This window comes from Microcaecilia unicolor, chromosome 10 (genome assembly GCF_901765095.1).
Source record: "Microcaecilia unicolor chromosome 10, aMicUni1.1, whole genome shotgun sequence".
NCBI lineage: Eukaryota > Metazoa > Chordata > Amphibia > Gymnophiona > Siphonopidae > Microcaecilia > Microcaecilia unicolor.
Genome location: NC_044040.1, coordinates 120,496,889 through 120,520,315, shown reverse-complemented (window position 1 = coordinate 120,520,315; position 23,427 = coordinate 120,496,889). Strand labels below are relative to the sequence as shown.

At 48.1% G+C, this 23,427-nt stretch overlaps 1 protein-coding gene across 1 annotated transcript; it reads left to right on the top strand.

The window, feature by feature from the left end:
• The first annotated feature begins 6,796 nt into the window (after window positions 1–6,796).
• LOC115478327 lies at window positions 6,797–22,046 on the top strand. Its single transcript, XM_030215632.1, has 2 exons — window positions 6,797–7,354; window positions 21,780–22,046. Exons 1-2 carry the CDS (start codon window positions 6,815–6,817, stop codon window positions 22,044–22,046), a joined length of 807 nt encoding a protein of 268 aa, XP_030071492.1. The 5' UTR covers window positions 6,797–6,814.
• Window positions 22,047–23,427: the final 1,381 nt, after the last annotated feature.

Genomic DNA, 23,427 nt, shown 5'->3' with positions numbered 1-23,427 from the left:
GGCAATCAGAGGAGCCTCAGGCGACCCTTGAGAAGGGGCTCTTTTCAATCATGTAGGCTTTATGCAGCAAAAGCACAAAATCCGGGGAGAAAATCTCACCCTGGTGCACCCAAATCCTGTCCGGTGCTAGCCACTCCTGAAATAACCTCATCTCGAGGTGCCCACCCGGCTCAGGTCTCTCCGTGTCCACGGAGGCCGCGCCATGCGGTGGTAAGCAAAATGGCGCCCGCTGCCAGCTCAGAGCGGGGAAGAAACCATCGCTCGCCATGCTCGGTCCCGGCTCCTACGCCAATATAGCAGGATTTACAGAGCCCTCTGCTGATTTGCGCTTGCCACAAGTGAACAGCACTTTACATTGTCCGCAGCCATCGCCAAAAAACGGCGTAAAATCCAAAATGGAGGTTTCACGCCAAGAATCGCCCCGATCGCAGGGCCACCCCGGAGGGAGTTGTGAAAACACTCTTACCTCAAGGGATCTAGGTGTACACTACGATCCTGCTGAAAATCAGGTCAAAAACCTCTGTTCCAGCGTCTCTGCGTTTAAAAACGCGACGCGACTTTTTTTTTTTTAAGCTGTGAGGAAAGCAGAGGTATTGAAGACTCCGGAGGCTCAGATGAGTGGGAAAGGCAGGGAAAGGGCGAACCTATATGCCTGCATCCACTGTTGGTGGGTAAGGACAGGGAAAGCAAGGCAATATGTCCACATCCACAGAGGTATGGGTAAGGCAGGGAAAGGGCTAACCTATGTGCCTTTAAAGTGAAGCTGCTATAGCCTCCAACACCCCGGTTAACAACTGGCAAGCCAGGAACCACCTCCCGGCAGATTTTTCTGGAGCTCGAACAAGCTGCAGCCACCCTGCTAAGGGAGATAGAGAATACTGAAGAGGCAGTGGAGCTAGCTGGCCAAGAGGGCACTGTGAAAGTTTGAGTGCTCTCTATCTCCCCTGCTGGTTGATGGACATAACCCATACGTAATGGCTTCATCTGCTTGATGACAAGGAATATGGGGTTTTATCCTTACTTTGATTTTTTGAGATTTTAGTTTTGAGACAAATAGTGTTTCTTGTTTTGTGAGCCTTTCAGTATTATTGGCATTGTATCTTTTATAGTGAATAGATGTTAAAAGGTAAATGCAGGTTAATTAAATGTCATTTTCTACTTTTTTTTTTTAATAGTAGCACTTGAAACTCACTATTTTCACAATTCGCACAATTTTTTGAAAATTGACTTTTTAATATTTTGATAATGGACACTAATATAAACACACTGTTGCACATTTGTATATGTATTAGCTCTATTTTCTTTTTTTCCCAAGATTTTTTATTGGTTTTAATATAATGCAAATAGTATATAACAGTAACCAAAATGGTAAAATATACTAATACATAGTAGTGGAAAGTGTGCCAGTGAATTATACAAATATAATTATATTTTCAAGATAGATATTTATATTCATCTATGTAGTTTCATAAGTAATGGAAGCAAGGTAGGAAGCAATTGGAGACCATACAATATTTGTTTTAATTATTGATCCAGTAAAACTGGCTGAGGCCAATTCAAGCTTGTGGTACATTAAAACAGATTGCCACCAAAAATGTTCATTAAGCATTGAAGAGATTTTCCAGTTAGCTAGAATCATACGCTGCGCTATGTAATTAATATATATAAAATAGTTTGTAATTGTTAGGAGAGAAAGTGTAATCTGGAGAACAGGATTTCAGTATTATTAACGAAGAAGTTAATGGAATATAAGATTCAAATATTTTGCAAATGGCACTCCATATTGCTTTCCAAAATATTTGTATATGAGGGCAATCAAACAACATGTGCAATAATGTTCCAGATGTTTCATTAGAATGCCAGCACAGATTTGTGGGTGTTAGATGTGCAGAGTGTAATTTTCTCGGAGTCCACACAGATCTGTGATAAAGGAAATACATTGATTGTAAAATGTTAGCAGATGGCAATGGTTTTATGAGAGAAAACCAAAGTTTATCTTAAGACTGTTCAGGAGTTATAATATGTAAATCATTTTCCCAAATTTGTATAAGGGTGTTATATTTTTTATAGATTGAGGACAAGAATAATTTGAATAAAGCGGATGCAACATGTCCTGTGGTAAGCAAAGTCTCAGAAAACTGAAAAATTGTGGGAACTGAAGAAGAAAAATACTTCTTATTTTTAAGTGATTTTATACAATGTGATAGTTGCAGCCATCTGTAATATTGTGAAGAAGGAATGTGAAATTTAGTTTGCAAATCTGTAAATGAGTTAATAGATTGTTCTTTGTTATTATTATATATATATCTTTGAGACACCAGATGTTACACTCAGACCATACTTTCCAATAAAAAGATTTGTTATTTATAAGGAAATCTGGATTATACCACAATGAGGAATGCATAGATTTATTTAGCGGACGTTCAAGAATACTATCTAGAAACAAAAGGCTTGTTTTGGTGTTAGTGATGATTAGATTCTCTTTTTGTGTTGCACTTAATGCAGATGTGAGAAGATAAGGAAGGAGAAAGGTTTAGCTATATTTTGTTCAAAGATATCAAAGCCGGAATATAATCAGTGTCAGAAGAAAACCAGTGACATCCCTGCTGAGCATGAAGTCTGGAAAAAGTATACCAAAATGTTCTTTTGGAGCTCTCAGTTTTTTGAGTGAAATTTTGGGTTGTTTGGATTTCCATAAGAAGGAGGTTAGGAGTGTGTCAATTTGTTTGTAAAATGAAGGATGAAATAACATAGGTATCATGCTGAGGATATAAATGATTTTAGGCATTACCATCATTTTAATAGTTTCTATTCTTTCCCACCACGAAATGTTTAAAGGATGCCATGAGAGAAGAAGACGTTTGAGAAAGGTCAATATGTTGTCAGAATTGTATTTAATAGTGTCCATAGGAGCCAACTTTTCAAAATTATTGGGGGTGCTAAGCCCAATGGAAATGACCCCTCCCTGGACACATACAAGGAATTTTCTCAATATTGGGGGTGCTCAAGCACCCACAGAGTCGGCTCCAATGATAGTGTCTTGTATTGAGGAGTAAAGGTTGATACCAAAATACCTGATGGATTTACCAGACCAGGATAAACTGAAGGGACTTATCAAATCTTTGGACATAAGAATGTTGAGAAGGAGGACTTCAGATTTAGACTGGTTACTTTTATAGCCTGAGACAACTGAGAAGCTACCTATAAGAGAAAGCAATGCCGGAATGGAAGAGGATGGATTGGTGATGTAAAGAAGAATGTCATCAGCATATGCTGATAATTTATATTGTTTACTTTTATGTGAGAAACCAGTAATGTCATTTTTTGTTTGTATTGCGATTAAGAGAGGCTCTAATACTAAGTTAAATAGAAAAGGTGAGAGTGGACAGCCTTGTCAGGTGCCTCGACAGAATGTAAAGGATTCTGACAAAGTATTATTTGCAACAATTCTTGCGGAGGGATTAGTATACAATACTCTGACTTTATCAATATAATTGTCAGGGGCTCCAAACCATTTGAGCACTGCGAACAAGAACTGCCATTCGACCCTGTCAAAAGCCTTCTCTGCATCTAGAGACATGGCCATGACAGGGACAAGGCAAGATTTAGCCAATTGAGAGATGTGAAAAAATAACCTTGAGTTATCTGTAATGAGCCTATTCGGCATAAAACCCACTTGTGAAGGTGATATTATTTTACTAATAATTTTTTTAGCCTATTAGAGAGAATTTTAGCAAATAGTTTATAATCTGAGTTGAGAAGAGATATAGGTCTATAATTTTGGACAAGTTGAGGGTCTTTATTTGGTTTGGGTATTACTGTGTCAGGTTCTCAGGTTCAGAGCCCGCGGGGCCGGGCTCTGGAGCAAACGTGAGCCCTTGGGCTGCTGACGAGGAGCGACAGCAGCAGGCAAAACCCACCAACCAACACTGGGTAAGCACACCGGCAGGGACTGCAGGCACTGCCCAGCGAACCGGAACACATGGACTGGAATCCCCCGGACTGGAGGACACAGGACTGGAACACCACACCGGACCGGAACACACTGGACTGGAGCACACCAGACTGGACAAACCCTGGACTGGTCCCCCGGACTGGAGGACACAGGACTGGAACACGGGACTGGAGCACACTGGACTGGTCCAACAGCTTCACCTGTACTTAGCTACTAAGCCCCCCAGAGTTGAGCTCCTGGGTTCGAGTAGCCGACAGGACTACTGGATACCGGATGACATAGGGACCAGGACTGGAAACAGAAGTGCTCCTAACCCTAAACTGATCTACGTGCTCCCCAAGCCCTAAACACAGAGGAGGTGTCTAACAGTAAACTGACAAAAGGACTTCCTAAGCCCTATACTAAAACAGGAGCTCCTATCCTGCTCAAGAAAGGGACTTCCTAAGCCCTAAACTAACAGAGCAGGGAACTAAACACAAAGCTAACACAGGTGCTACTAAGCACCAAGCTACAAGCAGAGCTTTACACTAATAAGCTGAACACAGAACTAACCAGCTACCTAAGCACTGCCTAGCAAGCTAGATACAACTAACACGGTGCTTCCCAAGCACTACTTGGGAAGCAACCAGAAGAGCTCCTAGCACCAAAAGGGAAGACAGGGGAGCCACAGGAAAAGAAGGGAAGCTAACACATAAGCCAAAAGTGATTCTGAAGGAGTGGAACGCCAGATACTATACTATTTGAATACTATGAATTCTACTGACCACCAAAACAACCTCATGCTTTGTGTTTTGTGCCTATTGATGGACTTATACTTATGGGCTCTACCTCTGTTTTTGTGCTCTTACATTAATAAGCCTAGACTGAGACTAGACCTGTGCAGTTAGACTTTTACTAGTAGCATGTATTTGTTAACCAGCAGCTTAGATAACAAATTGTAGTAGTCAGCGATTTAAGGCAGCTGGCTCTGCCAGCCCAGTCTCGTGATCCATGCATAGAGAGGCTGTATTGTGTAGATGTGCTGGGACACTGCAATAAATTACATTTCTTGCAAAAGTAACAATTTCTATGAAAGCTATGAGACTGACGTATCTTTTCTCTGTGAGAACTACAGAACTACTAATGTATTGCGCATGTGTCTGTACTGCGCATGTGTGTGTGTGACGTATGATGCGTTTTATGCGCATGACCAGTAATCTGTATAAGAACGAGCGTCAGATGACGCCCGACACACAGTATTCTGAGATTGTACTTGGTGCTGTGTGAATTGCTAGCAATAAAAAGCTGATTTGTTTTGGAACCAATTTGTCTTTCTTCTCCTGATTTTCGGACCCGTTACATTGGCGACCACGAAGGGGACCGCAGGAGTAGAAAGGGAAATCGGATTATATTCTTTCCCCTTCCCACTGCAGGCGGATCGGCTCACCGACTCCCCCGGCCGAAAAGGCGGTTAGTGGCCACCGCTGATTTCAGCGTCCGCCTAGCGGCGGGAGGGCCGATCTATTCCGGCCGCCTGAAAGTGGGACTGTGAGGCTCCGACAAAACAGCTTTCTCATTTTTCTTTTTCCTCTCCGGGGAGGCGCGTACGACGACGCGGCCTGCTGAGGCGACGGACAGGCGAGTATACTCAACGTAGTGACCGGCCCGGTAAAGGGCCGAAGAAGAGGATTGATCACCCTCTTAGCCAGTGACTAATATGGACTAGGTCCCGGAACCTCACTAGGCTTGGGCGAAGAAACCGTAACGGGAGGGTTTCTTGTTGTTGTGCGGAAGTTGTGTGATTGGGGCCTGCAGTTCCAGGCTGGGCGACCACGTCCTGGTCAGGCCGAGTGTTGACCCTTCTGTGTCCGGTGGAACGAGACCCCTTACTCCTCCACCATCCCTCCCCCCCTTCGTCTGTCTCCTATCCTTTGGCACTCAGGTTAGATGGGCGGGGGGTGGTTCCACACCGTTAGACTTAATGACGGAACACTTTAGCGAAGTGTTCGACCACGATAAATGCAGTAGGGCCGGGATGATACAGCGATGTCAATTTATGTGGCCCGGCCTAGGAATCGCTGGATGGCCCCCGGAAGGGTCATTCGAGTACGAAAAGGTAGCGGCGGTCATGAATATTGTTATGGTTGAGGGAAACCCCGGTTGTCCAGAGGACATCCCCTACATTGAGGCGTGGTTAAATGTTGTCCGCGACCCACCAGACTGGGCCCAACATGAGGTAGAGAAGGCCGCCCTTATGGTAATAAAACAGAGGAAGGGGCGGGGAGCCAAACGAATCCCGGCCTTCGCTCTCCAAATCACGAAGCCCGGAAGGAGTCGACCAGGCGGATGCGCGAGAATGCGGATGTGTTGGCCACTGTGCTGGAAGAACGTCTGGGGTCCAGGCCACGGGGCAGAGGCAGAGGCCGAGGGGGAAGAGGAACACAGCCCCCCTTAGGATGCAACCAATGTGCAAACTGTCGAGAGGAAGGGCACTGGTGGGCGGACTGCCCGGAGAAAACGCGTGACCAGAAGAGAGAGGGGGAAGATACTGACCGCCCCAGGGGCCCCAGACAAGGACAACGAGGACGGGGCCGTGGCCGGGAACGGACCGAACAACAGGAATGGGAGATGGCTCTGGACGCCACCCGGGACCATACGGCATGAAGGGACCGGGAGGGCAGAGTCCCCACTGACCCTCTGGTGGAGATCCGCGTGGGGACGCAATTGATGAAGGCCCTCCTAGACACGGGGGCCCAACGCTCTGTCATTACCACGGCCATCGCCCCGGCCACCAAAGAAACCATACCAATCATCGGGGCCTCTGGAAAATCGCTTACAGCCCCCCTCCTCAGGGAACGCCAAGTCCAGATCGGTGGAACGATGGTGTCCCACCAGTTCATCCATATCCCCGAGTGCCCAGTCCCCCTGATTGGCCGCGACCTACTGTGTAAACTCCAAGCCACCCTGAAGTTTAAACCAACAGGCAAAGTGGAAGCCCATTTTGAAGACCGACCGGTGACGCTCCTCTGTCCGGTACGGGAAGAATGGAGACTACATGCCCCCCTTATTGCAGGCCTTGACGACGGCCGCTATCACCAGGATACCCCTTTCGCGCAACAGAGGAGGAACCTAATGGCAGAGGTGCCCAACGTATGGGCAGAAGTGAACCCCGGTGGACTAGCTGTCAACGCCATCCCTATCTGGATCGAACTCAAACCAAATGCCCAAGTTGTCAACCAAGGACAATATCACATTCCTTATGCAGCTCGGCACAGCATGCACAAACACCTACAGAAACTCCTTCAGCAAGGGGTCCTTAGACCTGTCAGATCTGCTTGGAACACCCCATTGTTGCCCGTGAAGAAGCCAGGAACGTCGGAGTATAGGCCCGTCCAAGACTTGAGGAAAGTCAACAACCAGGTAGCCGACATAGTTGCCCTCGTACCGAACCCCTACTCCATCCTTGCTCAAGTGCCAGCCCAGACCAAGTGGTATAGTGTCATTGATCTAAAGGACGCCTTCTTCTCCATCCCCCTTGCTGCCGACAGCCAGAAATTGTTTGCCTTCACGTGGGAGGACTTACAGACCGGTAATAAGCAGCAGTTTACCTGGACCCGACTTCCCCAGGGATTCAAGAACTCCCCTACCCTCTTCGGCGACCAACTCGCCCGGGACCTGAAGACGTATCAGGACGAGTATGGGCCGGTCGTCCAATACGTGGATGACTTATTGGTGGCCCGTGAAACGTTCACGGAATGTGCTGATGCCACCCTCTACCTCTTGAAAACCCTGAAAGCTCAGGGGTACCGGGCCAGCCGCAAGAGATCGAAGTCGAATACCTGGGTTTTCGCCTACGAGAAGGAACCCGAAGGCTCGGTACCCCCCGAACCCAAGCTATCCGCAACCAACCCACTCCTGCAAATAAGAAGGAATTGCGGGCACTCCTCGGAGCCGCTGGATATTGCCGCATTTGGATCATCAACTTTGCTATCCTGACCCACAGTTTGTATGCCAAACTGAAAGGACCTGAACTCGAGGGCCAAGATCTCCGGTGGGAGAAAAGCGAACTGAAAGCCCTTCAGGACCTTAAGGATGCCCTTGCGGCCCCACCAGCGCTCGGACTGCCAGATGTGACTAAGCCGTTCCACTTGTTCATCGACGAAAAGCAGGGATTGGCACTTGGAGTCCTCACCCAACTGGTCGGCACCTGGCAACGCCCTGTAGCATACCTCTCCAAGAGCATGGACAATGTGGCACGAGGATGGCCGGGCTGCCTACGAAGCATTGCGGCTGCCTGCTTGCTGATACACGAGGCCAATAAGCTCACCTTCGGCCAAAACACTCTTTGTGACTACGCCCCACCACATCCGCGGCCTACTCGAGAGCCATGGACCCAGATGGATGACCAACTCCCGATTGGTCAAATACCAAGCCCTCCTGTGCGAAACTCCGGAGGTACGGATCCTGGACACGACTAACCTAATCCTGCTACTCTCCTTCCTGCCCCTGAACCACCACTCCACGACTGTGAGAGGTAATGGCCACTGTGCACCTCGAGCAGACTGACCTGAAGGACCAACCCTGGCAAGGGGGTATCACCCTTTTTACCGATGGAAGCAGCCAGGTGATAGAGGGAATTCGACGAGCAGGCTATGCGGTGGTGTCTGAGGACCACGTGATCGAGGCTATGGCTCTGACACCCGGAACATCAGCCCAGAAAGCGGAGCTGATCGCCCTCACCCGAGCCCTCCTGTGGGCTGAAGGACAAGTTGTTAACATTTATACCGACTCCAAATACGCTTTCCTCACTCTCCAGGTACATGGAGCCTTGTACAAGGAGAGGGGATTTCTGACAGCTGAGGGAAAAGGACTTGCAAATGCCGCTGAAATCTGCCAATTACTTGAGGCAGTATGGAAACCGAAGAAGGTGGCTGTGATGCACTGCAGGGCCCACACTGGAAGAACGGACCCTATTGCTCGAGGAAATCAGCGAGCAGACGCCGCCGCAAAAAGAGCAAGTCAACTCCCTTACCCTTCCTGTTCCTCTGATCCTGTACTCGTCGTTCACCTCCCCACCGAGATCCCTATCTATGCCCCGCAAGAGACGGAGTGGGCCCGGCAAGAGGGCCTGGAGTTACGCAGTGGCTGGTGGATACTACAAGACGGACGCATATGGATACCCGAAGGCCTGGCGTGGACTGTAGCCAAGGAGGCCCACGACCGCACACACCTGGGCAAGGAAGCTCTAGGACGTCTACTCGAGAAGACCTACTACATCAACAAACTATCCCTGTGGACCAAGAATGCTTCCAGCCAATGCGTAACTTGTGCTAGGAACAACCCAAGAACGGGGCCCGGCCCTGTGCCAGGACATGTTCTCCGGGGCACTAGGCCATTCCACGTTTGTCAGATTGACTTCACGCACATGCCCCCAGCACGGGGATATAAAGCTATCCTCGTCGCTGTGTGTACCTACACTGGATGGATTGAAGCTCAGCCCACCAGAACGGAAATGGCAAAGGAGGTCACCTCCTTATTGATCCAGCACATCCTGCCAAGATACGGCCTCCCAAGCAGATAAACTCCCGACAACGGCCCTGCATTCGCCAGCGAAGTTACACAACAGCTCAGTACGCGACTGGGCCTCGACTGGAAGTTGCACTGTGCCTGGAGGCCCCAGAGCAGTGGCATAGTGGAGAGAGCTAACCGTTCCCTGAAGAACCAGCTGGCCAAGCTATGCCAAGAAGCTAAAGCCAAATGGCCCGACCTGCTTCCACTGGCCTTGCTACATCTTAGATGCACCCCCAAGGCTACTGGCCTTACTCCTTACGAGATGATGTACGCTAGGCCACCACCACTACCCTCTTTTCCCGACTCCTTGCAGATACAGGGCGAGAATTCCTTAGTGAAACAGATGAAGGCCTTACGTGAAGTAGTGCAGGACATTCAACAATACACTGAAAGTGTAGGTCCCTTAGTCCTTACTAGTCCTACACACCAGTTTAGGGTGGGGGATGAAGTCTGGGTAAAAGAGTGGGATGAATCGGACTGTTTGAAACCCAAATGGAAAGGACCCTCCCTTGTTCTCCTAACGACCCCAACCGCTGTTAAAATTGCAGGAAGCCCAGTGTGGATACATTGGACCCGGCTGAAGCCTGCAGGCTCCTACTAGCAGCACCCCGAAGCGCTGGACTGCGCATCAACATCCTGACGCTCCACTACGGCTGACCCTCAGAAAGACGTGAACCGGTAGATCCATGCCTGCCCAGCACAGAACCCTGGCTTTGGACCCACTGCGTCTTTGGCTCCGCGTTTATTGTAGCCATAATCGTGGGCCTTATCATCTTCTTGCTGCAAAGGCTCGGATACCTTCCACCGCATATATGATGCTGAGCTTACTACTCCTCCTTAGCTCAGTCCCGAGCCATTACCCTTTGAGCCAGAACTGTACTGAATGTTTGCGCCTGGTGCGCCATCGCATAGAAGGAGGGTACCACCTAGTCACCAACCCTCATCCACCAGTCCGCAGCCCCCGGATAGCGGTTGTCGGCTCCTTCCGACTTGTGCCATCATCACTCCGGCAGGCCTCCAACAGTTCCACAGGTGCCTCCAAGGCAACCTCACCGTCTGTCATAGCCCCACCAAGCCAAGATACTACAATGTTACCCTCAGTTGTGGGGACTCCCTGCGTATGTGGCCGGGCCCCGGGAGTTGAAGGGGATGGCATTCTGTATTACGTCAATTCCACTCGCATCCTTGCCTGGCGGTACCCAAACTGTGGCTACACTCACCTTCGATGTTTGCGCCGCCATGGACAAACACCCTTGGTCCCGTAAGTGTGGAAGCCAAAGTTGGCGTGAGGCATATGTGAACGACCACAAGTATGTCTGCCCTTTCAGTCCAGACATGAGATGCTGCTCCCCTTGGGTTGGCTCCCGTGTGCGGCGACACTCGAGCCTCGGGCTGGGAACGAGGTATGCGCTTACACGGGAGGCGGATATACCGGATGCACCGGCCTGGGCGAATTTCGTCGCGGCTCTGGTAACTATGTGTCCCTTGACTGGCCCATCCGAGGCCATGACATGCCATGGAGAGGGACGTGGGGCCTTGGCATTGACGGAGGAGGAATGGACCCGCTGACGTACATTACCATATATCAGAGTCTTGACATTAAGCCTCCCACGCATTATCAGACTACTGTTCGTTGGGTACAGGAGGTATTCGACGAAATTGCCCGCGCTGAAGAAGCAGCGACTATGTTCCCCATCTCCTAGAAGCTCGGAATATGTTCCTCAACCTGCCGAAAATGTCGCCTTCTCCCTGGGAATTACCAACTGTTTCGTCTGTGAGCCGACGATATGGGTGAGCAATGGCCCTGGGAGCGAGAGAGATCCGACAGCAGACATGGGAGCGCTCAACACACAAACATTACCTTTCCCCAGCGCCCAAAGCCATACGAAGGGGCCCTGAGACCTAATATCATAGGTACCCTCTGCGCTAGTCGAGCGCCTCGAAACGTTATTCTGTACCCGTGGGAGATTCCGCTTGCACGGGGGTTCTACAGTTTAACGGGAGTTCAACATACCTGGTGGCAGACAGACCAGCTGCCTGCCCCGGAGCCCATCTGGACTGAACCCACCTGAACGCAACGTGGACACACGGAGGAATGCCTCCCTTAAGTGGGTAGCCCCGGAGGGCTACTATTACATTTGTGGACGCAGGGCCTATGAACAGCTCCCGGCCCGCGGGTACGGTACCTGTCTCTTGGGCACCGTCCGACCTAGCTTTCTTCCTCCTGCCCCTGCGAGTCGGCGAGACGTTGGGCATCCCCCTTTATATGGAAAAGGGACCTGATAACCTTGGCAGACGTAAACGGTCCCTCCCGAGCACCAAACCAAAGTCCAGATAGGAGACTGGAAGGACAACGAGTGGCCGCCAGAACGTTCATTCATTACTATGGACCGGCCACATGGGCTGAAGATGGTACATATGGGTACCGTACTCCTATCTACATGCTGAATCGTATGATCCGCTTGCAAGGCAGTGCTCGAGATCCTACCAATGACTCGGCCTTTGCCCTCAACGTCCTAGCTCGACAGAACACTAAGCTTATTACTGCAGTTTACCAAAATCGCTTGGCTCTCGACTACCTCTTAGCCCAGGAAGGCGGGGTGTGCGGCAAGTTTACCTCAGTAATTGCTGCTTGCAAATTGATGACCAAAGCCAAGTCATCAGTGAGATAACTGACCGGATGGTCAAATTGGCCCAAGTCCCCGTCCAAACCTGGAACAGCGCTTGGGATTGGACTTTCCTCCCTAACAAGCTGGTTGCCGACCTCCGGGAGCCTAAAGGGTCTCCTCGCCATGGGGGGCCTGTTTTTGCTGACCTGCCTATTAATACCTTTGTCTCTCCCCTTAGTTTCAGGTGTCTCCGCTCCACCATGGAAAGCATCGCTGACCGCCGTGCTGCTGCCCAACTTATGGCTCTCCAGATGTACTCCCCCATTCCCCAGTCTGATGAAGCTGATGATGAAGCACCTTGTGGCTGACGTGCACCTTTCACCTCCTGAGTCACTTAATGGGCCAGTACCCTTGTGTCAGCATAAGACCGGATACAAAGGGGGGGGATTCCACTAGGGGGCCCTCCGTCTCAACCCCGGCGAAGCAACCAACGGCTGCGCAAGGGCTTAGGCTCGCTTTTTGCCTCCCTGCTAATGCTTCTTGTCTCTCTCTTCCCCTTTCAGGCTTCTGGAGATGATACTCTCCACCAGAATGGATGTTCAAGTATCAAAAGGGGGGAATGAAGGAGTGGAACGCCAGATACTATACTATTGAATACTATGAATTCTACTGACCACCAAAACAACCTCATGCTTTGTGTTTTGGTGCCTATTGATGGACTTATACTTATGGGCTCTACCTCTGTTTTTGTGCCTTACATATAATAAGCCTAGACTGAGACTAGAACCTGTGCAGTTTAGACTTTTACTAGTAGCATGTATTTGTTAACCAGCAGCTAGATAACAAATTGTAGTAGTCAGCGATTTAAGGCAGCTGGCTCTGCCAGCCCAGTCTCGTGATCCATGCATAGAGAGGCTGTATTGTGTAGATGTGCTGGGACACTGCAATAAGTTACATTTCTTGCAAAAGTAACAATTCTATGAAAGCTATGAGACTGACGATCTTTTCTCTGTGAGAAACTACAGAACTACTAATGTATTGCGCATGTGTCTGTACTGCGCATGTGTGTGTGTGACTATGATGCGTTTTATGCGCATGACCAGGTAATCTGTAATAAGAACGAGCGTCAGATGACGCCCTACACACAGTATTCTGACATTGTACTTGGTGCTGTGTGAATTGCTAGCAATAAAAAAGCTGATTGTGTTGGAACCAATTGTCTTTCGTCTCCTGATTTTCGGACCCGTTACAATTCTAAATCACCAAACACCAACAGCAAAGACTGCAATGCTCCCAATAGCACAAACACCAGAAGTACTTCTAACAGCAAACTCTGCAGTGTTCCTAACAACACCAAACCCAAGAGTACTTCTAATAGCAACAGAGCTTCCAAAGCCCTACACATAGCAATGCTTCCAAAACCAAGAGGGAAAAGCAGGGGAACCAAAGGGAAAAACAGGAAAGCTAAACACATAGACACCAGTGCACACTGCACTAACACTAACCTGGACCTTAGCAAAAGCAAGCAGGGACCCTAGACACAATGTCCAGAAGTGCACACTGCACCACCCTACCATAAAGCAAACACAACTGTTGCAAAGGCCCTGAAGGAAACAAGACCACTTCCTTATCAAGGCCCTCCCTGATGATGTCACACTCCCTAGACCTAGGCAAAAGCACACTGACCCAGAGAGGCCCAACCCACACCAATGCAAAAACTGTGAAACACTTGAAGCCAGTACAGACCCAAAGAGAGGTAGAGCAACTCAGGCAACATACCCACAGGTGCAGTGTAGTGACACAATTAGAGCCATGCTGCTGGAAGCTGCCAGCACAGAGAGACAGAGCCAGCTCAGAAAGGACAGAGAAAAGAAACAGAAGCCGCTAAGAAGCTGACCCCCAGGAAAGAGGTAAGTTTTGAGAGGGGTTCAGATCCCAATCATAACAGCACCTCCCCCTCAAGGCTCCCGTGTCCCCACGGGAGCTCCAGGTCTCAAAAGACAATTTAGGTCTCCATGGGTAGCTGTGATGAAATCTCCCAATGGGTTTCACAACATAAATCTGGGCGGCTGGGCAGGACGTGACAAGTACATCTGGAACTAGAAAACCAGAATGGCTTTGGCCACCACGAGGCTCTTTAGAACGGCTGCTAGGCAGGATCAGAGTCTTGGATGCAACAAGTGGAGTTCTATTCAACAGGAACCATCTCCTGAAGGAGTCCACAACTTCCTTGACTTCCTGGCACTCCACTGTAGCAGCCAGAACTGGGCTAGAGCCCACACCCATCCTGGAATCTAAAGCCGGACAGGAACTCGAACAGGACTTCAGACTGGACCTTGCCTCGTGGCTGGAGCTGGAACTCAGGAGGGGTTCAACGTCTTGGTTGAAGTGGGAACTCAGAGTAGACTCAGCATCTTGCCTGAGACTGCAATCTGATCCGGCCTCAGCCTCTTGGCCGGAACTGCCACTCAATTCGGACTCAGCCTCTTGGCTGGACTCGGTACTCAACGTAGACTCAGCATCTCGGCTGGCACTGGGACTTGCTCCGGACTCAGCATCTTGGCTGGAACTGCAACTCGATCCAGACTCAGCATCTTGACTGGAACTACAACTCGGTCCAGACTCAGCAGCTTGACTGGAACTCCAACTCAATCCAGACTCAGCAGCTTGACTGGAACTCCAACTCAATCCAGACTCAGCATCTTGACTGCCAATGCTGCAACTCACTCCAGACTCAGCATCTTGACTGCCAATGCTGCAACTCACTCCAGACTCAGCATCTTGACTGGAACTACAACTCAATCCAGACTCAGCATCTTGACTGGAACTGCAACTCGATCCAGACTCCACATCTTGACTGGAACTACCACTCGATCCAGACTCAGCATCTTGACTGGAACTACCACTCGATCCAGACCCCGCATCTTGACTGGAACTGCAACTCGATCCAGACTCAGCATCTTGACTGGAATTGCAACTCGACTCCAGACTCAGCATTTTGACTGGAACCGCACCTCAATCCAGACTCAGCATCTTGACTGGAGCTGCTACTCGATCCAGACTCAGCATCTTGACTGGAACTACAACTCTCAGCATCTTGACTGGAACTGCAACTCGATATAGACTCAGCATCTTGACTGGAGCTGCTACTCGATCCAGACTCAGCATCTTGACTGGAACTCCAACTCGATCCAGACTCAGCATCTTGACTGGAACTACAACTCGATCCAGACTCAGCATCTTGACAGGCAAAGCCCTTCAGGCTGGACTCAGAAGTTTGGCGGGAAAAATCAGGAAGCCACCTTCTTTCAGTTTGGGCTTCAGGAGTATCCCGTAGGGTTGGCTCCGAGAGGAGTTGGAAGCGGTAAAAGAACAGCTTGGTAGAGGGATCAATAGCAGAAACTGGGTTTTTCTTCGAACTCCAAGCCAGGAGACACGCCTTCTTTCCGCTGCAGCTTCAGGGGTATTCTTCAGGGCTGGATCAGACAAAAGTGCAACCCGGTAATCCTGGAGTGTCAGAAACGGATCCAGATCAAAAATGGGGTTGGAACTGGGATCCAAACTGGTACTAGGAGGCTTGGTTTGAAGCGCCACTTGAACTGGACGCAGAGACTTGGCTTGAAGCGCTGCTTGGACTAGAATCGGAGACTCAGTCAGATGCATCCTCGGACTGGACTCAGAGGCTCGAGCGGGACGCTCTGCTTGAATGGGACTGGACCCCTGCTGGGCCCAGAGCATGGAATTCCCAAGACGTCTCCTCTCAGCGACAGCTTCAGGAGTATCCCACAAAAGCTGGATTCAAGACCAGGCTGCGGCGATATTCCAGCGAAGCGTGATGAAAGGGTCCATATCTGAAACTGGGTTTTCAGTGATTCCAAGCCACCGGACACGTTTTCTCTCAGCTGCCGCTTCAGGGTCTTCTTCAAAACAGGATGAGACAAAAGTTTCCCACGATATTTATAAATGACCTAGAGATGGGAATAACTAGTGAGGTAATTAAATTCGCCGATGACACAAAATTATTCAGGGTCGTCAAGTCGCAGGAGGAATGTGAACGATTACAGGAGGACCTTGCGAGACTGGGAGAATGGGCGTGCAAGTGGCAGATGAAGTTCAATGTTGACAAGTGCAAAGTGATGCATGTGGTAAGAGGAACCCGAATTATAGCTACGTCTTGCAAGGTTCCGCGTAGGAGTTACGGATCAGAAAGGGATCGGGTGTCGTCGTCGATGATACGCTGAAACCTTCTGCTCAGTGTGCTGCTGCCAGCTAGGAAAGCGAATAGAATGTTGGGTGTTATTAAGAAGGGTATGGAGTCCAGGTGTGCGGAATGTTATAATTGCCGTTGTAATCGCTCCATGGTGCGACCGCACCTGGAGTATTGTGTTCAGTACTGGTCTCCGTATCTCAAAAAGATATAGTAGAATTGGAAAAGGTACAGCGAAGGGCGACGAAAATGATAGTGGGGATGGGACGACTTTCCTATGAAGAGAGGCTGAGAAGGCTAGGGCTTTTCAGCTTGGAGAAGAGACGGCTGAGGGGAGATATGATAGAAGTGTATAAAATAATGAGTGGAATGGATCGGGTGGATGTGAAGCGACTGTTCACCGCTATCCAAAATACTAGGACTAGAGGGCATGAGTTGAAGCTACAGTGTGGTAAATTTAAAACGAATCGGAGAAAATTTTTCTTCACCCAACGTGTAATTAGACTCTGGAATTCATTGCCGGAGAACGTGGTACGGGCGGTTAGCTTGACGGAGTTTAAAAAGGGGTTAGATAGATTCCTAAAGGACAAGTCCATAGACCGCTATTAAATGGACTGGAAAAATTCCTCATTTTTAGGTATAACTTGTCTGGAATGTTTTTACGTTTGGGGAGCGTGCCAGGTGCCCTTGACCTGGATTGGCCACTGTCGGTGACAGGATGCTGGGCTAGATGGACCTTTGGTCTTTCCCAGTATGGCACTACTTATGTACTTATGATACTGACGAAGAGTCATAGAAGGATCAAGAACAATGATGGAGCTGGACCCCAGCTGGGTCAGCTGGGCGGGGGTTCTTGCCGGGCTCATGGCCTTTGCAATCTGTCAGGTTCTCAGGTTCAGAGCCCGCGGGGCCGGGCTCTGGAGCAAACGTGAGCCCTTGGGCTGCTGACGAGGAGCGACAGCAGCAGGCAAACCCACCAACCAACACTGGGTAAGCACACCGGCAGGGACTGCAGGCACTGCCCAGCGAACTGGAACACATGGACTGGAATCCCCCGGACTGGAGGACACAGGACTGGAACACACACCGGACCGGAACACACTGGACTGGAGCACACCAGACTGGAACACCCTGGACTGGTCCCCCGGACTGGAGGACACAGGACTGGAACACGGGACTGGAGCACACTGGACTGGTCCAACAGCTTCACCTGTACTTAGCTACTAAGCCCCCCAAGAGTTGAGCTCCTGGGTTCGAGTAGCCGACAGGACTTACTGGATACCGGATGACATAGGGACCAGGACTGGAAACAGAAGTGCTCCTAACCCTAAACTGATCTACGTGCTCCCAAGCCCTAAACCAGCAGGAGTGTTCCTAACAGTAAACTGACAAAAGGACTTCCTAAGCCCTATACTAAAACAGGAGCTCCTAATCCTTGCTCAAGAAAGGGACTTCCTAAGCCCTAAACTAACAGAGCAGGGAACTAAACACAAAGCTAACACAGGTGCTACTAAGCACCAAGCTACAAGCAGAGCTTTACACTAATAAGCTGAACACAGAACTAACCAGCTACCTAAGCACTGCTCTAGCAAGCTAGATACAACTAACACGGTGCTTCCCAAGCACTACTCTGGCAAGCAACCAGAAGAGCTCCTAGCACCAAAAGGGAAGACAGGGGAGCCACAAGGAAAAAGAAGGGAAGCTAACACATAAGCCAAAAGTGATTCTAAATCACCAAACACCAACAGCAAAGACTGCAATGCTCCCAATAGCACAAACACCAGAAGTACTTCTAACAGCAAACTCTGCAGTGTCCCTAACAACACCAAACCCAGGAGTACTTCTAATAGCAACAGAGCTTCCAAAGCCCTACACATAGCAATGCTTCCAAAACCAAGAGGGAAAAGCAGGGGAACCAAAGGGAAAAACAGGAAAGCTAAACACATAGACACCAGTGCACACTGCACTAACACTAACCTGGACCTTAGCAAAAGCAAGCAGGGACCCTAGACACAATGTCAGAAGTGCACACTGCACCACCCTACCTAAAGCAAACACAACTGTTGCAAAGGCCCTGAAGGAAACAAGACCACTTCCTTATCAAGGCCCTCCCTGATGATGTCACACTCCCTAGACCTAGGCAAAAGCACACTGACCCAGAGAGGCCCAACCCACACCAATGCAAAACTGTGAAACACTTGAAGCCAGTACAACCCAAAGAGAGGTAGAGCAACTCAGGCAACATACCCACAGGTGCAGTGTAGTGACACAATTAGAGCCATGCTGCTGGAAGCTGCCAGCACAGAGAGACAGAGCCAGCTCAGAAAGGACAGAGAAAAGAAACAGAAGCCAGCTAAGAAGCTGACCCCCAGGAAAGAGGTAAGTTTGAGAGGGGTTCAGACCCCAATCATAACATACTGTTATTAAAGCTTCAGAAAAACGGTTGAAACTAGGTTCATTAGGAGATAAATTATTAAATAGATTCAACAAAATTGGAGATAAAGAATTTTTAAGGATTTTATACATCTCAACTGGATATCCATCTGGACCTGGAGCTTTTCCAGATGGAAGATCAGATTGAGGGGGCGCTGGTGAGCCTTTGACTCTAATGGACATCTGAAACGTGCTCTCCCTCGCTCAGATCTAAAAAATCGTATGGATAAGCATTTTTCAACAACTTTTTACAAAACAAGTTCCTGGATTTAGAGAAAACATACATCAGAGCACTGGATGTCTTCATCGAAATCCGAGTTTTCTTTAAATCAGCAAGGCAGACCGAAGCGACTGAAGCACGATCCCCCCACACCTGAGAAAATGGCGTTGGGAAAAAGTGCTCACTCGCTGTTATCAGCCCCAGCTATGGAAGAGCTGCGAGCCCTGCGTGATCTCTCTTCTAAGCATTATGAGACCCAGGGGCGTAGCTATGGGTGGGCCTGGGTGGGCCCAGGCCCAACCAATTTCAGCTCTGGCCCGCCCACTCCCATTGCTCCCATTGCCGGTCTCTGCTGCTTTTCCTGTTGAGCAGCAGGGCCGGTGCTACAAAAAGAAGAAGCGCTCAGCTGATTGAGCTGAGCGCCGCCACCAACGCTAAAGACGAGAAAAAATGTTTTTAAAAAAAAAGCGCGGCACCGCAGGCAGCCTCGAAGCATTGGCTGCTGGCTCTGCAGGCTCCTCCCGTCTCTTACGTCACTGCCCCTGGAGCAAAGCAGGGGCATTGACGTAAGAGACGGGAGGAGCCTGCAGAGCCAGCAGCCAATGCTTCGAGGCTGCCTGCGGTGCCGCGCTTTTTTTTTTTAAACATTTTTTCTCGTCTTTAGCGTTGGTGGCGGCGCTCAGCTCAATCAGCTGAGCGCTTCTTCTTTTTGTAGCTGGGGCTGGTGGGCCTGAATCAGGTGGGCCTGAATCGGGAGAGGGAAAATGGATGGCAGGATGGGGACTGGGGAGAAAGAGGGAAAACGGAAGGATGGGGAGAGAAAGAGGGAAAACGGATGGCAGGATGGGGACTGGGGAGAAAGAGGGAAAACGGAAGGATAGGGAGAGAAAGAGGGAAAACAGATAGGAGGATGGCAGAGAAAGAGGGAAAACGGAAGGATGGGGAGAGAAAGAGGGAAAACAGATAGGAGGATGGCAGAGAAAGAGGGAAAATGGAAGGATGGGGAGAGAAAGAGGGAAAACAGATCGGAGGATGGCAGAGAAAGAGGGAAAGCGGAAGGATGGGGAGAGAAAGAGGGAAAACAGGAGGATGGCAGAGAAAGAGGGAAAATGGAAGGATGGGGAGAGAAAGAGGGAAAACAGATAGGAGGAAGGCAGAGAAAGAGGGAAAACGGAAGGATCAGGAGAGAAAGAGGGAAAACGGAAGGATCGGGAGAGAAAGAGGGAAAACAGACGGAAGGATGTTAGAGAAAGAGGGAAAACAGACGGAAGGATGGCAGAGTAAGAGGGAAAATGGAAGGATGGGGAGAGAAAGAGGGAAAACAGACAGAAGGATGGCAGAGAAAGAGGGAAAACGGATGGAAAAATGGCAGAGAAAGAGGGAAAACGGATGGATAGGGAGAGAGACACTGGATGGAAGGATGGGGAGAGAAAGAGGGGAGATGGATGAAAGGATGCAGAGAGAAAGGGGAGAGACTGGAAGGATGTGGGGAGAGAAGGGACACTGAACAGAAAAGGGTAGAGCGATAGACACTGGTTAGACGGGAGAGAGAGGCATTAGATGGAAGGATCAGGAGAGGGGGTAGATGGGTGGAAGGATGGGGAGAGAAAGAGGGAAGACACTGGATGGAAGGGTAGGGAGAAAGAGGTGACACTGGATGGAAGGATGCAGAAAGAAAGAGGGGAGACTACTGGAAGGATGGGGAGAGAGAGGGGAGACACTGGAAGGATTGGGGAGAGAAAGAAGAGAGCTGCTGGATGGAAAAGGAGAGTAGTGAAAGACTGGAGAATAAGAGGAAGGGGCATGGGGAGAACAAGGGTGAGAAAAAGATGATAAGCCATAAATAGATGAAGGAAATTAAAGAATGGATAGTAAGCATGAATGAAATCTGGACAGAGAGAGAGAGACAGACAGAAAAATATTGAAGAAAGCAAAGAAAAAGGAGAGAAAATGACAAATGGCCAGGAAACCCTGGCAGAAGAGTTAAGCGAAAACGAAGGAAAGCAGAATCTAGAGACTGGGAGCAACACAATGAGAAAAAGTAAATGGCCATACAACAAAGGTAAGAAAATAATTGTATTTTTAATTTAGGATAAAGTAATATGGTGTTAATAAAGTTTCAGAGACCAATACTTCCTTCCTTAGGTCAGGAGAGGATACCGTAACAGCATTATACTGACCTGAGGCAGGAGGTTTTTGGCCTCTGAAAGCTCACTGAAAAGGATGTTAGGCTATTAAATAAATTGTCTGAATCTGATGCACTGAAAAGCAGCACTTTACCCTGTGTGACAATGTATCTGAGTGTGACTACATTTTGCTGGGGGAGGGGGGTAGAGAGAAAATTTGTGCCCACCCACTTTGGGTTCAGGCCCACCCAAAATTGGCAGTCTGGCTACGCCACTGATGAGACCACTTATCAACTAAAAGAAGAGATAACTATCTCAACTGCTCTGACTGCCTTTCGAGTTGAAATTGTAGAGGAACGATCAGCTCAAACGGCTCTGCAATTATCACAGCTTGGCCTCTCTTTAACATCACACTTCAAAAAACTTGAATCAGACCTTGAAGATCTTGCTAACAGGTCTCGACGACGTAATAATATAAGAATACTCGGTCAAAGAGGGCTTGGAAGGGGCTAACATAATTGAATTTCTCTCAAAATGGATTTTAGCTGTACTTAACACAACATTTGATCCTCCTCTGGAATTTGAAAGAGCTCACAATTCTCCTTCCATATTAAAGCCAAATCAACAATATCCAAGACCAATTATAGCTAAATTGCTCCGTTTCCCACATGCTCTCCAGATTCTCACTACTGCTCGTGCACAATCATCACTCCGTATAGAAGGTAAAAATATACTAATTGTACCTGATCTTACAGAAACAACAGCACGCAAAAGGAAGGCCTTTCTCAGCATGTGTCCTCACTTGAAATCGATGGGAGCATGTTTTGGCCTCCAGTATCCTGCAAGAATGACGGTTACAATTCACAACTCAACTAAAACATACGATTCTCCGGAGCAGCTACAAGCCTTCATTGACCAGTTTCAGTCTCAGGGTATGACATATTAAAAGAAAAAAAGCAGATCAAAAAAGACAAAAAAATAAAGACAAAAAAATAGAACAGGAGGGTAACAGAAGAAGTGGTTTATTACAAGTTACCCGACGTGGCCACGTTTCGCCCTCAGGCTGCGTCAGGGGTAAAAAAACTAATAGGGGTAAAAAGCAAAGTGAACCCCTAAAAGTAGTCCTACAACCACCTTACATAAGTGCTTCCCAAGCTTACTCAGCAAACTTCACAATGCTATGTTGACTCTCTTGCATGCATAAGTCTCTGCATTATTAGCTCTATTTTCAATCATAATCAAAATACTGCATGTCAAAGCGGTCTCATTTTATGGTTTCTGCTTTGTCTTTGATATTCTTTCTAACATATTATATATATGTGCGTATATGTTTTTTCACATTCTCTTATATATTTTTTATTTGCTTATTTTGTATACATTCACTTGAGTTTTCTCAAGAGGGTTTATATTTAGGTCTTTTTATGTGTTCTTGTATTTTTTTATGGTTCATTTATTATGCACAACCTATTAATTGGGAAACAAACTAAATGAATGACTATGCTTATTAATAAAGTTTGTTGAATTATAAAGTAATGGAATTTTCTCTCTCTGTAAACAATACATTAAACAATTGGAGCCTCAAATCTCCCAGTGGGGAAAATCTTACTGATTATACAACCTTCAACCATACTGAGAGTTAATTCATATCATTGGTTCCTTTGAGGGAAAAATAAATCAGTGCAAAAAACTCCCTAAAGAGAAAAACTACTGATTCACAAAACCCCTCCCATCTCAAACCAGAGTGGAGAAAATAATCACACTTTATAAAAGGACTAAACAATCCCTTACATTATAAAAACTTGCTGGTGAGGCATGCCACAAAATTCAAAATTGAAAACATGTGCACTTATCTGAAAAATCATAGCACTATATTAAGATCAGTCCTTTCATTATGCCATAGCAATCAAGCCGTTCCAGCAGTGTTTAAAGTCACATTTCCTCAACAAGAGTGCCTTGTTTCGCTTTTCAACTTGCTGCATCTTGCTGTGATTTTTTTTCAGATAAGTGCATGTCTTTCCAATTTTGAATTTTGTGGCATGTCTCACCAGAAGGTTTTTGTAGCGTAAGGGATCATTTTGTCCTTTTATAAAGTGTGTTTATTTTTTCCATTCTGGTTTGAGATGGGAGGGTTTTTGTGAATCAGTAGTTTTTCTCCTTAGTATGTTTTTTTTTTGTACTGATTTATTTTTCCCTCAAAGGAACAAGTAATATGAATTAACTCCCAGAATAGTTGAAGGCTTTATAATCAGGAAGACTTTCCCCACTGGGAGATTTGAAGTTCCAATTGTTTAATTTACTGTTCACAGAGGGAGAAAATTTCATTTATT

Coding starts and splice junctions, on each gene's coding strand:
- LOC115478327 (XM_030215632.1), top strand. CDS start 6,815: ATGGTGTCCCACCAGTTCATCCATATCCCCGAGTGCCCAGTCCCCCTG. Junction 7,355..21,779: donor TGAGGAAAGTCAACAACCAG/GTAGCCGACATA, acceptor CATGCTCTCCAG/ATTCTCACTACTGCTCGTGC.